We start from the raw sequence: 15635 nt of genomic DNA on the forward strand, positions 1-15635 counted from the left end.
TCTTCTTATGTTTCTTGGACTTCGAAACATGACCTGACGTTGACTTCGACTCCGATCCCGACCTCTATCTCGTCCTGGTCTTCGATTTCCTCCGACCTCTCTTCTCGAACCTTTGCCATAAACAGATTGGCTTCCCTTTCTTTCAGAGCCTTTGGGTTCATCTTCCTGCAGGAAGGACATTCCTCGAAATTATAGTCCGATGACAAACACCATACACAATCGTCGTGTGGATCCGTTATAGACATATGTCCACCGCACTCCCTGGCTTTTATCCTGATTTTTTCGACGACATCTTTGAGAAGAGAGAAAAAGAGAGAACAGGATACAACTGAAACACAAAGTAACAAGCTACGGAGAGTCCCAAAAACTGTTGGCGTCGACGGCGCGGAAAAAAGGGAACTGACCTCATCACGCCGACGAGGCTCTCTTATGGATCCAGTGACGTCAGCGAGGTCGCGAGCGGAGACGTGCCTTTGTGACATAGTCTACGTCCTCGTCGGCGTGGAGAGCTACAAAAGTTTCCGAATGTTGCTGGCACAGGGGATATTCACAAGGTGAGGAATCCACTGGCAGCTGTATCCATCAGAATGGCAGAGTTAAAGTTTTGGGGTTAGACGAAGGGGTCTCCCAGGTTCAGGTAGGTACAGTAGTTACACCCTCAGCGGCACAGGGGCAGCCAGGTGCAGAGTGAGTAGGCCCAATGACAGCCTACGGCGGGTAGGGGGCCTTTGGTTGGTGGCTGTTAGCAGGCAGGCCACGCGGCTGTGGGAGCAGGGCTCCTGGTCACCTGCTCAGGGCAAGTGGGGAAGTTGAACAGAACAGAGGTTGCAATCCCAGCGACACTGGGGCGGCTGGGTGCAGGGTGTTTTGGGCCGTCGGGCGCCCAAAAGATTTCAAAAGGAAAGCTGCAAGACGAACAAAGGCTGCAGGCTCGGGGACGGAGATTCTTCAGGTGCGACCACCACTTCCAGAGGTAAGTTGGGAAGCTGTAGGTTAGGTAGGCACCCAGGAATTGGGCACAGAGAGCCGCAGGGTGCAGGGGTGTCTTTTGGCGTTGGGAAATCTTACCCACTGCTGGTCGCGGTGAGGGTCCCTGGAGTTGAGGCTGCAGGCGGCGTCAGGAGCATTGAGGGAGGTCCTTGGGTGCTGGATTCTTGGTCACAGTCGCTGGGGGGACGTCCTCGTGGTATTTGTCCACTCAGGCCCGAGCCGGGCTCGGCGGGTGCAGAGTGTGCTGGATTCGCGGTTCCTGGCTGGCACCAGGGGTTGTAGATCTTTGAGCAGAACCACTGCTCATGGGAGTCCCAGTCTTTTGAAGAGCAAGGCAGTCAGGTCTTCCGGGGTTTTCGAGGTTACTGACCACTGGAGAAGCCGGGGTTTAGCAGGATCAGGTTCGAGGGTCGACAGGCCGGTAGGGCTGGGGCCAAGTCAGTTGGTGTCATCCTCTTGTTAGCTGCTGCACGGCAGGTCTTCTTTCTTCTTGTTCTTCTTTGTAGTTTCGGAATCGGGATCTGAGGAAGGAAGGTTCAGGGTGCCCCTAAATACTAAATTTAAGGGCGTTAAAAGGTAGGTAAGGGCAGGGACCAATGGGTCCCTTCCCTGGGGTGGGTACAGCCCCTATTCTGCCACTCCCCAGTGGGAGGGGGGCAGGAGCTTGTCCCTGGTTGGCTGGGTCCCCCCATCCTCAAGATGGCGGGGACTCAAGGTTGTGCTTCACCTCGCCTCCCCCACCTTAGGGGTGGAGTTGGCAGAGTTGGGCACACCTCTCTGCCTCACTTGTTTTTCACTGCTAGTTCTCCCGCCCAAAGTGGGGGGTAGAACCAGTGGGGACCAGTTGCTGAAAGCAGCAAATGGTCTGGAGAGGCTCACAGAGGCTGCTTACCTTTGAAGCTTCTCCTTTGTGAACCCTTCCCATCCTGGGGGAGGAGGCTTAGCGCCTCATCCCAGGGTGTACATTGTTTCAGGCCCCGAGAGCAGCAGTTCTCGACCCAGGGATCCAGAAACATGTCTGGTGGTGGCAGCCTAAGCAGCAACTCGGTCAGGTCACTAGTGGTTGGTCGAGATTCAGGGGGCATCTTTTAAGATGCCCTCTGTTGTGCATTTTACATTAAATCCCACACTGGCATCAGTGTGGGTTTAATGTGCTGTGTAGTTTGATACCAAACTTTCCAGTCTTCAGTGTAGCCCTTATGGTGCTGTGGAGTTTGTAATGACAAACTCCCAGCACCATATACTCTTTATGGCAGCGCTGCACTTACAGTGCCCAGGAATGGACCTGGGTACTGTAGGGGTACAGGGCTCATGCACCTGTACCCTCACCACTGGCATAGGGCACCCAGATGAGGCAGGCGACCAGGAGGAAGATGTCCGGGTGGATCCAAGGGTGGATCGAGGATGAAGAAGACCTGAAAGCAGAGGGGACAGAGTCTAGGTCACTAGCCAGGGACCGGGTGAAACCAGGAAGGAACCAGACGTCGTCGAGGAGCAATCAGGTGCCGTCGTAAAGCTTGTCGTTGCAGCCACGCGGACCAGGAGGCGTCGAGGACGACCAGGTGCTGGAGAGGAGCTGTCCCACGAAGGTTCTCGCAGGTGGAGGGGTCGACTTCAAGATCAGAGCCAACAAGCCTAAGCAAAGGCAACCCACGCAGGATACACAAAGCTTCTGGTGCCGACCAGGAGGGTCTGAGGTACTTCACCTTTTCAGGGAAGCAAGGGCTAGTCTGGAGCAACCAGACCAGCGATGGATTTTCAAAGGATGGTCGTCACAGGGCTACTAGCCAACTGGCCAGCAACCGGGACAACGCGTCGAGCAGAACACAAGCAGAAGCGCCCCACGCAGATCTCGTGGAGTGTGGAGGGCTGGTCTTCGGTGCAGGTGGAGCTCGGTGTCGGGGTGTCTCAGTCCCCAGTGCACAGCTTCAAGGATGCCTCAGGAGCTGCGCTGTTAGCAAGTTGAAGACTTTCCAAGTTGCCTGGGTCCACGGGTTCCGATGCCTTCCACGGGGCTCAGCTGTGCAGGAGTCGTGCAGTGGGGTCAGAGAGGTCCGGGAGTCGAGGTCTTGTCAGGCTCTGTGCTCGGGTTCCGGCGGGAACGGGGACAAAGCAAGCCGTTGAGTTGCCGGATGGTGCCTGGTTGCCCAGGGTGGTCACTCCTTGGCCACAAGGGAGATTCTTCAGTCTTCAGCTTCAGTTGAATGTCGAAGGGTCCAGAGTTTCGTCTTCAGTTCGATTCAAGGATTAATCTAAAGTCTCCTGGGTCAGCTCCTATCTTTATACTACTAAAGGGGGCTGGGTTTACTCACTAGGTCCCTCCTATGGGTGGGACCAGAAAGGGGGGTGGTTACAACCCCTTTCCTTTGTGCAGTTTCGCACCGGAGCTGGGGCTGGAGTGCCCCAGCAACTGGTTTGAACTGGGGTATGCATGGAGCACCTAGTGTGCCCCAGGCATGTCTCATTCTATTCAGCCCTCCATGTCCCAATACACAAAATCCTGTCTGGGGTGGTGCTCGCACCTCTCCAGGCAGGAAACCTATTGTCCAGGCCTCTCTCGCTGGAAGGACTCCCAGCAGCAGGAGGTCAGACTTGTGTCTGTGGCAGCAGCATCCATTTTGTGACGCTGGGGCTATGCTTAACTTTAACCGGGATATTCAGTAACAACATGTCTTCTCCCTCTAGAAGGGTGGAATGCTACCCCCGTCGCCAGAATTGGCGAGGGGGTAGTATTCCAAAGCGTATGACACCTTACACGACATGTTTAGATAAAGCCAAACCAAAGTTAGCATTCAAACGCGAGGATTATAATGCACTTAGGGGTATATGGTACGGCAATATCATAGAACAGCTATAAGGATATGGTTCCGAAAGCTGCAGGCAGGCTCAGCTCATGCTAGAGCACCACCTCACACATAACCAAGCACTCTGCCTCCAGGATTGTTAAGGCCTGCCATAGGAGTGACTTATAGGTTACTGTGTGTCTATTTTTAAGGGTAGATATAGGAATACTATACCTAAGCAAGGGGTGATTACACAACCTTGCCCCAGCTGAGTGATCAGCCAGTTGTGTCAGTTTGAGTGGCCAGCCAGGGGTGGCATAATACATGCTGCAGCCCCGGGTAGGCCTTGGTTACACCTATGCCCTGAGTACCTAGGGTACACTTCTACAGGGGCTGATAAGGTGAGCCAATTCCCAATTGTGGATGTACCTAGGGTACATGGTGTGAATTTAGAGAGAGTGCATCTGGGCTGTGGGTCTGATTAGCAGGCCCACAGCCACATTTAAGTCGAAAACCAGTAAAGCAAAAACAAAAAGTGGGGGTGACCATAGGAAGCAGACCCTACTCTCCTACAATTCTATTCACAGATTAGGACTATACACAGAGATCCCCTACTACAGAAGGAGTAGTTTCTTACCTGTAACTCCAGTTCTGTAGTAGGGGTATCTCTGTTATAGTCATAAGCGACTCACCCTCCTCCCCGGTGGATGAAACATTGATTTCCTGAATGCTACAGGCCTGGCTTTATACACCTTCAAAAAGAACTGAAAGTAACTTGCCTTTGGCTGTGCATCATGGGATACCGAGGGTCTCTGGAGGGTTCCTTAAAGGCACGGTATCACTTTTCCAGACACATAATGGCAGCCTATCATGACAAAGGATTTTTGTGAAGGGGAGTTTCTCCATGTGTGAAACTCTGTAAAATGTGTACATTTCTATATTATTTGGCTACCCTTTTTCACTTCAGGATGAAGTGCTGGCCTCTGTAGCCTTGTTAATGTCAGGCTGCATTATTTGTCTTTGATTTTCTTTAAGTGTCTATGGACTGCAGAACAGGACAACATAACAGACTATTTTGATTGCTCCGGGGTCCACGCACATGGGCGGGACTATTCACAGATTATGACTATAACAGTGATTCCTCCACTACAGAAATAAAAGGACCTCTGAAAGAGGGGCAGAAAGAGGATCCACCGCCTTTGTTGTTCACCATGCCACAAATGTATTCCACCTGAAGGCATATACCGTTGTTGTGGGGGCGCATGGCTGCCAAGATAACATCACAAACTTCGAGAGGCAGGTCAAAAGACGTCAACTGCCGCCGCTCAATCTCCACGCAATGAGGTGGAAGGCTGGACAGATTAGGGTGGAGGACCCTCCCCTGCTGCTGCGACAGAAAATCCTCACTAAGAGGCAGTCGGAGCGGGGGATTGATCGCCATACCGAGTTGTTCAAGATACCATACTCTTTGAGCCCAGTCTGGAGCGACAAGAATGACTTGGGACCGGTCACGCTTGATCTTCTTCAGCACTTTGGTTAGAAGTGATATAGGCGGAAAGGCGTACAGTAGACCGCAACTCCACTCGCGACGAAAAGCATTGCCTAGCGAGTACCGTCTTGGACATTCCAACGCTCATGACATTGCGCGTTCTCTTCGGTGGCGAGTAGATCTAACCAAGGCTCTCCACACTCCTGCAGGAGACCTTGCGCCACGTCAGAGTTCAGACGCCATTTGTGATCCATCATGCACCAGCGGCCGAGTTCGTCCGCCCTGGCATTCAGAGAACCTGCCAGGTGTTGAACCACCAGGGAAGTGCCTTGATGTTCCAGGCATGTCCAGAGGCGCAGGACCTCCTGACATAGGGTCCATAACCCCACACGCCCGGTTTGTTGCAGTACCACATGGCGGTGGTGTTGTCCGTGAATACCTCCACTATCCTCCCCACAACAGAGGGAAGGAATGCCTTCGTGCAAGTCGGATCGCCCAAAGCTCCAGAAGGTTGATATGGAGCCGGGATTCCACTGGAGGCCAGAAACCTCTGATCTCCGCCTCTCCCATGTGGCCACCCCATCCCAGAAGGGACACCTCCGTCAATACGGTATGTTCCGATTGGGGAAGGGAGAGGGATCTGCCACTGACCCAATCGCGATTCATGAGCCACCACTGCAAATGTCGTGCAGTGCCCTCCGAGATCTGGACGTGATCGGACAGGTTGTCCTGATGCTGTGCCCACCGGAACTTCCGGTCCCACTGCAGAGCCTGCATATGCCATCTGGCATGATCCGATGCAGGAGGACATCAGGCCCAGTAGCCGGAGGATCATCCTGACCAAAACCCTGGATAGAGGCTGAAAGATCGGAATCATAGCCTGAATATCTTGCTGCTCTGGAGGATAAACCCGAAACTGCGCAGAGTCCAGAACCGCTCCGATGAATAGGAGCTTCTGAGAGGGAATCATGTGCGACTTCGGCACGTTGATGGAGAACCCCAGCAAATGCAGGAGGTCGGCCGTAGTCTGGAGGTGGGAGACGACTGCCAGGGGCGAGCCCGCTTTCAACAACCAGACTTCGAGATAAGGGTACACTGGAACCCCTGATCTGCGCAGATGAGCTGCGACCACCGCCATCACTTTCATGAACACCGGAGGGGCGAGGGTAAGGCCGAAGGGAAGCACGGTAAACTGAAAGTGCTCGTGGCCTACCGTGAACCGCAGGTAACGCCGGTGGGCCAGCAGGACGGGGATGTGGAAATATGCTTCCTGCAAGTCCAACGCTACCATCCAGTCTCCAGGGTCGAGAGCAGACAAGACCTGAGCTAGCGTCAACATCTTGAACTTCTCCTTCCGGAGGAAGCCGTAGACGTCCCTGAGGTCCAAGATAAGACGCAGTCCCTTGTCCTTCTGGGGGTCCAGAAAGTAGTGGGGATAACAACCACAACATACTTCTGGCCCAGGAATGTGCTCGAAGGCCCCTTGGTCAAGAGGGCCGTGACTTCCTGCTGAAGAAGTGCAAGTTGGTCCCCCGACATGCGGTGGTAATGAGATGGAATGGATGGAGGGGTAGTCTCGAAGGGGAAGGAGTAGCCCCTTCGGACAATTTTTTATTTTTTTTAAAATCTTTTTTTATTGGCATATTTCACATAAGAAGACACATTATACATTATGCAAACTTGTCATAGTTATGTTGCATGTCTTGTACATAAGTGTAACTTAACCGTGGTAAACATTTTCATTTTGAATTGAACATCCCCATCAACAATCCCCCCTCCTTGTCTCAGTCCTCTTCCGGCACTTATATCCCCGCACTTCAACCATTATTAAGCAAAAAAAAGAAAGAAAACCTGGTCCAGCCCGCAATGGTCAACATACAGTTTGTACCTGTCTCATCCCTACTGTGAACTTCACATAATTCCCATCAGGTATTAACGTCACACTGTGCACCTAGTATCACATACATCCTCCGACGTATGGGGTAGTTCCATCCAGAAGGTGCTCCACCCCCACCCATTATCACACATCACATCCTAAGTAGCAGTTGTCAAAGCATTAGATGTGGAGTCCTCACCGGACTCAAATGACCCCAGTAGTGTGTTCCACTCCAAAGATATCGGTGTCTTCCTATGTCCCTTACGTTCTTCGCGCTGCAATGTCGTGCCTTCCGCCTTCCCCCACCGTACCACCTCCGCCCTCCACACCTCCGGGTCTGGTGGTCTAGCCGATTTCCATTTCCTTGTGATGGTGCGTTTAGCAAGTAGCAGGGCCAGGTCAGTGAAACGTGTGGCCACACTTTTCTTACGTTCCACAGGTCCCAACCCCAGTATTACATATTCCAATGCAGTGTATGGTTTGGATGGGGCCAGCCTAGTTAGAGTATCCTGCACTGACTTCCAATAATACCCCAATTTTGGGCAACCCCACACCATATGTATTAAGCGCGCGTCATCCGCGCCACAACGGGGGCATGTGTCAGCTGTGTTGGGGAACATGGCGTGTAGTCGGTGAGGTGTTAGGTATGCCCTATGCAGTAGCATAAGCTGTATAAATTTAAATTTTGGGTTCCGTGACACTGCCTTCGGGAACTTAAGAATCCTCTCCCATTCCTTGTCCCCGATTGGTCTCCCCAGGTCTTCCTCCCACTTAGCTCGCAATGGCTGTAATGTTATCGCTCTCCCTTCTCTAATGACAATCGTGAGCCACTTAGTCAGGTGACTGCCAGTTCCCATCAGGTATTGCATTGTTAGTAGCGGGTTCGTAACAGGCTCTTCTCCATGCGGCACCCAGGTCTGTGCTATATAACGGCATATCCTTGCATGTGTTAAGAATGTTCCCCTCAGGGTGTGGTGTGTGTTCCTAAAGTCCTCGAAAGACATAACTCGGCCCTCTACGAAGAAGTCCCCTATGTGTGACACACCCGCTTCGTGCCATGTGGCGAGTGCCCGATTCAAGAGCGTTCCCGATCTCGGAGGAAGTCCCAGTAGCGCTATCGTGGGGTCATAGGAAGTCGCAGACGAGGTGTATTTCACTGCTCTCCTCCAATAAGTAACCGCCAATTTCAGTAGTGGGGGCGCCGTGTCTGGCACCTCCGCCCTCGGCAGCAACAGAGTATGAACCTTCCCTTTATTCCATTCCGCCTCTGACATGTCAATTTCATGCAAGTTGCGGCCCGCCAGCCAGTAGGCCAACCACTGTATTTGGCAGGCGTAGCTGTACCCCCGTAAGTCCGGGACCCCCATTCCGCCCGCCGTCGTGGGAAGCTGCAGTTTAGACAGGCTAATTCGGCGTCTCCCCGTCCCCCACACCAGTTCCGTCAGTAAAGTATTCAACCTCTTAAACAATGGGGCAGGGATTAGGAATGGCAAGCTCGTGAAGTAATAAATTAGGCGGGGGAGGACCACCATTTTAGAGATGGCCACTCTGTCCGCTACCGTCAGTGGCAACGCAGTCCAGAATTGTACTTGCGATTTCAGCGCTGTAACTGCCCTACCCAGGTTGCCATCCAGCATGTCTCTCGCCTCCCTGTACACTTGGATACCCAGGTAGCGGAATGTTGTCTCCGCCATCTGGAAGGCGTGTGGCGCAAAGGGCAATTGGGTGGTCACTCCAGAGGCGGCGAAACAGAACCCGTATGATTTATTCTCATTAATGGTGAGACCCGACAGTGCTCTAAAGTTTTCAAAGATTGCAGGGATGGGGTTCAGCTCCCCCCTTAAATCATGTAGGTATAGAATGATATCATCTGCATACGCTGATACCACGTGACTTGTCCCAGCCCTTCGTATGCCTCTATGGTGTGCTGATATACGGAGCTTGCAGAGCAGTGGCTCCAGCGCTAGAATAAACAACAGAGGGGATAGCGGGCATCCTTGCCTCGTCCCCTTTGCTATGTCCAGCGGCGCTGAAATGCATCTGTTCGTGCGGACCCGGGCAGACCGTCGGGTATATAATAACTGGACCCATGCAATATATTCGGGCGGAATCCCGAAGTTCCGGAATGTTGCTAACATATAGTCCCATCTGAGGGAATCAAATGCCTGCTTCAGATCCATAGAAATACATCCCTCCGTTCCCATCAGTACTTGTTCGCCGAGCATGAGTTGGCCAAGCCTCCGCAGGTTCATAGCCATACTCCTGCCGGGTACAAATCCACATTGGTCAGGGTGGATCAGTTGTGGGATATACTGGGCCAGTCTCGTCGCAAGGATTTTACTCAATATCTTATAATCCGTATTTAGTAATGACAGAGGTCTATAGTTAGCAAGGTGTAAGCCGTTTCTTCCCGGCTTCAACAGTGAGACTATTAGTGCTTGCAATGACGATTGTGGTAATCCCCTCGCCTTCAGCGCTTCCTGATACATTACTTGCAAACGTGGAGCCAGCAAATCGATAAAGGCCCCATAGAACTCTGCCGGTAGGCCATCTGTTCCAGGGGTTTTGTTACGTGGGAGTGCACTCATGGCCTGGCGTATCTCCGCAATTGTGATAGGGCGCGATAACTCTTTACTCTGATGTTCCTTAAGCCTCGGTATATTTAGCCCCTCCATAAACTCTTCAAAGGCTAGTTCAGACAGTGGTAGGTGTGGGCCATACAGTGTTTCATAGTAGTCCCTGAAGGCATTATTAACGTCTAGCTGTGTCTCAACATGTGTTCCCCCCTGATCAATAATTTCCAGAATAGGCATAGGTACTGGGTCATCCCGAACCATCCGGGCTAGCAGGGGCCCTGACCTTTCCGCCTGCACATGCTGTCTGCTCGTGTATTCTCTATAGTCCAGCACCCGCAGTTCTTCTAGTAACTCAGCGTGCTGTATATTTGCCTCCTGTAGTGGTGTAAAGGGTATGTTCGTACCTGCAGCCTCGCTTTCAAGCATAGCCAGACGCCCCTCTAACTCTCGAAGCCTGTCCATTACAATATGCCTCATGCCCACTCTAGTGCTCATCGCTTCCCCTCTGATGTACACCTTAAAGGCGTCCCATTCTAGCTGTCTAGAGCTAGCCAAGCCTGCATTTGTGTTAAAATAATTCGTTATTGCGTCAGCTAGGAATGCACGGAATACCGAATCCTCCAGCAGCTCCGGCTGGAGGCGCCACGTTGGGATAGGTGTCGGGGCCTTCCCCCATTGTAGTGTAACCTCTACTGGATTGTGGTCAGAAAGAGTCTTGCCCATGTGCTCCGCTATGACTATCGCCCCTAGTAGTGGTGTAGCACAGAATACGTGATCAATTCTGGTGTGCAGCCTATGGGGTGGGGAGTAGAAAGTGTATTCTCTGTTCAGCAAGTGTTTGCAGCGCCATGCATCCTTTAAATCCCATCCCTCCGCCCACCGCGCAAGCGCATCAGCCTGTCTTCTGCTCTCAGCGTTTTGAAGAGGTGGGTGCGACCTGTCTATAGAGATGTCCAATACTGCATTGAAGTCTCTGCTTATGATCCAACGATATTCTATCCAATCCGCCAATACCCCATTCATGACAGTCAAAAAGTCTGATTGGCCTGTGTTTGGGGCATAAACACTGCTAATTACCACGGGGGAGCCATCTAACAACCCACGTACGAATGCGTATCTGCCGTCTTTGTCCAACCTCTCCTCCAGCAACTTAAATGGGACTGAGTTCCTGATCCATATCGCCGCCCCTCTCGAGAACACAGAGTAAGAGGTAGCAAACAGCTGCCCCTTCCATTTCTTAAGGAGTTTCGCGCCCTCTGCACTGTTTAGGTGGGTTTCCTGGAGGCAAGCTATCATTACATTCCTCCTGTTGAGCTGTGCTAAAATCCTGTGTCTCTTATGTATTGACCCCATACCTCGGACATTCCAGGTGCACAGTTTGTAGTTGTTAAGAGCACCCATTTCGGTCTGCGGTAAGTACATGCGTTGGGCTCCAGACCAGTAAAAGTGTGTTTTGTAAAGCCGGTAACTTCAGTGCCATAACTACTCGTAACCCCCTAACTTCAAGGTCCCCAAGTGAAACCCCCTGAGGTCCAAACAGTATTGCCCAACAGGGGCAGGGACAAAACTGGAACATGGCTATGCACTGGGGGAGTGTAAGCCACGCGTCCTGCCCGAAGCCCGCTGGTGTTGCTTCAGCGTGCCGTAGTCAAGTGTGTTCTCCCCCCCCCAGCCACCCAACCGCCTCCCGTGCAATTCTCATACGTTACCATTCGGAGTCTTCCAAAAGCGTAATCATAAGTGGTTCGCCACCTGGCCCGTGATCTTAGGAAAGAGCTGTATGCTGTCAGCCGAGCCCGACACCTCCGTATGGGTACCGGTTTGGCTGCCTGCAGTCGGTTTATCCCTCGCATCGTGTGCAGCCAGCGCAGCCTCCGTCAGTTGGCCTATCTTAGCCGATTTCCCTGAGCGGGTAGACTCTGCCCCGCCACTTGCCGATGAGCCCTTCACGCGGCCTCCTTGTACGGTAGTGCGGTGTCGATTCCCCTTGTGTGAAGGTTGTCCTCCTCGATCCTCACTTAGCGGGTCCTGCGTAGTAGGCGGAGACAGAGTCCCTTCCATCCATTCCGCCGCTTCTTCTGGTGTGTCAAAGAACAAGGACTTGTTTTCATGCATTATTTTGAGGCGTGCTGGAAACAACAATGCGTATTTCAAAATTCTGTCCCGCAACTTGCGTTTTACCACCAGAAATGTTGATCTAGCTCTCTGCACTGTCGGGGTAAAGTCTGGGTACACCGATATAGTCTTGTCTTCATACCTCAGCGGTGCCTTCTCCCTCGCCACTCTCAGCACCGAGTCCCTGTCCTTATAATGCAACAAACGCGCTATGAGTGGACGTGGCGGCGCTCCTGGTTTAGGTGGAATCGCAGGCATTCTGTGGGCTCTCTCCACACTGTAAAGTGGGGTAAGGTCCTGTGGGCCAACAATCTTCTTCAGCCAGTCTTCAACAAACTGCGTAGGATTCCTCCCCTCGCTTCGTTCCGGAGTTCCCAATATTCGCACATTGTTGCGGCGGGCCGGCCCTTCTGCGTCGTCCATCTTGTCCCAGAGCAGTTTAATCTGTTTCTCCATGGACTCAATTTTCGTGGAGTGGTCCGTCTGTTGCGGTATCAGATCATCAAGGGCAATCCTGTGCTCCGAGACTTTCTCCGCCAGCTTGTTATGGTCAGCTCTGAGAAGCGAAAGGCCAGTCGCCATGTTATCCATCCGCAGTTCTAGTGCCTCTCTGGATGCCTTAATTTCCGCCAGGATATGGTCTAATTTGGCGTCCTGCGAGCATTTGCCCGGTGGTGGTATGAACTCCATGTTCGAGGAGGTCAGCGGATCCTCCGATCCAGTGGATTGAAAATCGGCGGCAGCGCCTTCATCTTGCGCCTTCGCTCTGTTTCTCCCTGTGATGCCCGTTGGCAGGGTGGTGTCGGCGGTGTCTCTATTGCTCCTCGGTGCCAGTTTATGTGCTGCTTTATTGAAAACAAGGGGGGACCCAATAGGTAGCTGTGGACCATGGGTTATTGCTATTATGAAGAACAAGAGGTCCAGAGCTTAAACAGATAAGCTATTTCTATAGTATAGACCACAATAAGCTACTATACGTTTTTTCTCGCCCAGCCGGGGAGGAAATTATAGATTAGTATAAATATTTTTCGGTTTTTAAATACATTTTTACAACAGACAATTTTTACTGTGAGGCACAGTCCTGTGCCATTTATAAAAGTTTAGAAATAAAGGGAAAAAGTTAAAGGAAGTAAGAGAGAAATACTTCAGGCAACAGAGAAGTGAGCGATCTGGGCACTGTAAGGGTCAAATGATATAACAATGTTTCCCAGAGCAGAACATACATACAATAATACAAATGGTCAACAGTACGTCTGCTAAGAAAGGTCGACGTTTCGATCCCGCGCTCTAATTAATTGGGATCATCATCAGGACTTTAACAAAATAGTTGCCTGGATAGAACATTAATTGCGCCTGTTAAGGGAAAAAACAGGGAGAAAAACAGAAAATAACCAGTTTAAAGTACCAAGTAGGCAGATCGACCACATTTCTACATTCGAAATCGCAGTGAGAGATTCAGGCGTAGTGACTGGAAGAATCATATTTACTACATTCGCAATCGCAGTGAAGAATTCATGAATGGCGAAAGTTTAATTCTCGATGAGAATTTGTGACAAATTTACATTGCATGCTGTGGACGTGAAACATGCCCAAAGTGCTTCTATGGCTATGAAACCATGACTGGAAGAATCAAATTTACTACATTCGCATTCGCAGTGAAGAATTCATGAATGGCGAAAGTTTAATTCTCGGTGAGAGTATGTGACAAATTTACATTGCATGCTGTGAACATGAAATGTGCCCAAGGTGCTTCTATGGCTATGGGACCAATGACTCAGTACCAGTGAGCAAAAAGTGGTAGGTGACCATGTCAAAAAGAGACACTTTCCTACACTGTAAGCAAGATCTTGCTGGCCATGTCCCAAAGGGTGTGTGAGACAGAGTTTAAGGACCTAAGGGCCAAGCTGGTGAATAGGAAAACCCTTTTGTCAAATACATCTATGCGCTTGTATTACTATCTGGTGGTGCAGAAGGAAATGCATTAGGGATGACTTTACTTGTAGAAACCTGGACAACCAAGTTCTCTGGAGTTAGGAGCGGAGTCAGAGAGGCCGGCTCTTCATGAGCTAGACAAGGTCACTAGGCTATTGGGCGACTGACCGAAGAAACCGAACACAACTTCGACCATAATGCCTTCAGGGGATTGTTAAGGTCTCGTTTGATGTTAAGAAGGACTCTGACGTAGCAGGCCCAGGCTGCGAGAGCCCCATCAATAAGTTGGCTTTTGTATAAATAGTTGTAAGTCTAGTACTATTGCCATTGTGTGGACAACACACTGGGAAAGAGGCAATTTTATAAGTTGTGGGGGTGTTGGGACGTGAAGTCGGGGAGACTGGCTGTCTCACAAGAGGTTTATAGGCCAATAGCATTTTGTAAACCCAGGTAGTGTCCAGCTTCAGTATAATGCAGGTGGACTAAGTTGTCTGCCTCCTCAAGGTTATCATCGTGTGGGATATTCTGGAGTCTGAATGTGCGGACTGCAAGAGAAACTGCTTGGAAAAAAGTAATAAAATGGATCTAGTGTAAATTCTGGAGATATTCATGAGGTTTTCAATTTGTTGAAAGTAGATGCATAACTTTGGACAACTTGATGGTTTTTGTTGGTTTTGCACCTGCTTGCCCTGAATTAAAAAAATAAATAAAAAGAAGACTGAAAGCAACCAGAATGTCCTGCAGCACTGGTATTCATTGTTGTATGTAATGAGAAATGCATGTAAAGAGGTATACTGGTACTTCCCGAGGGGCTGAGCAACAAATGATATTGGGCAATTACACTCCAGTTACCAGCTATAATTTCTCATCATCCTTGTACACTCAAAAGATGTAAGATCATACAGCTGTCTGGTATATTCTGTTGCTCTAATGCGTCGAGGAAATCCCATCCATAAAAACAAATGACCACCATTCCCCGCTCTAACTGCCAGTTTCTACCAATGACAGTCATAACAAAACTATGAACTTTTAAAAGTAATAACTTCCAAAACATGCTCCACAAACCAAACAAAGACTAATATTAGCTCACCCACTTAACAGCAGAAAAATATTCTTTCTTTGTAAATACCACAAAAACATATATTATGATGATCATGGAGAGTTATTATGTATGACCTCAAGAAAACATCTCCCTGAATGTACAAAGTTCCCTGGCTTTTATTATAGCACCAATTTTATTGGTGAGTAGGTACTCACAGAATAGGCTGCTGAGTGAAGAATCAGTGGAGTCATTGGGGTACCAATGTGGATCATGACTAGGAGAGGCAATCCAGTTCTGGTGTGGGCTGGACGAAGGAGAAGGAAGGCTCTTTGAACTGTCACTTCCATTGAGCTTAGCAGGAGATAGTGTTGTCCCTTCACCTGCAAGAAGGGAATCAAATTACATATAAAACCAAGCAAAATCGTATGTCCTTAATATTACAACTAGTATTAATGCACATACCGGGGGCCAAAATCTGTGGTAATGTTAAAACTGGATAACAACTCTCATCAACAAATAACGTTATGGATCAGATAATATGTTCTAAAGCTGCATACAACACAGACCGCTTTGAAAGTACATTTACAATGATGGAAACAAAAACAAGGTGGACAATATAGTAATTCAAATCGTATCAGGGTGCAGAGATGAGAAAGGCCAACACTGCCAGAAGCTGTGCAGATACTGCTATGACTTGTGGATATTGTAATTCAGAAGTAGCAGCCCCAAAACATTCCAGCCACTCATTTTGCCAATCAATACTTCCAGAAATTATCCAAAACTCAGGTGGGGAAATAGCATGTTGCTAAGACACAAACCCACATTTAAGGGA

At 50.2% G+C, this 15635-nt stretch overlaps 1 protein-coding gene across 1 annotated transcript in view; it reads right to left on the reverse strand.

The window, feature by feature from the left end:
• CRAMP1 (cramped chromatin regulator 1) overlaps positions 1–15635 on the reverse strand; it is a 1037800-nt gene that overhangs the window by 102595 nt on the left and 919570 nt on the right. Inside the window, exon 19 of the mRNA XM_078662937.1 lies at positions 15019–15183. Within this exon, the coding sequence (XP_078519063.1) occupies positions 15019–15183 (165 nt within the window). The remainder of the gene's footprint in view (positions 1–15018; positions 15184–15635) is intronic.

Source organism: Lissotriton helveticus, chromosome 10, assembly GCF_964261635.1.
Source record: "Lissotriton helveticus chromosome 10, aLisHel1.1, whole genome shotgun sequence".
NCBI lineage: Eukaryota > Metazoa > Chordata > Amphibia > Caudata > Salamandridae > Lissotriton > Lissotriton helveticus.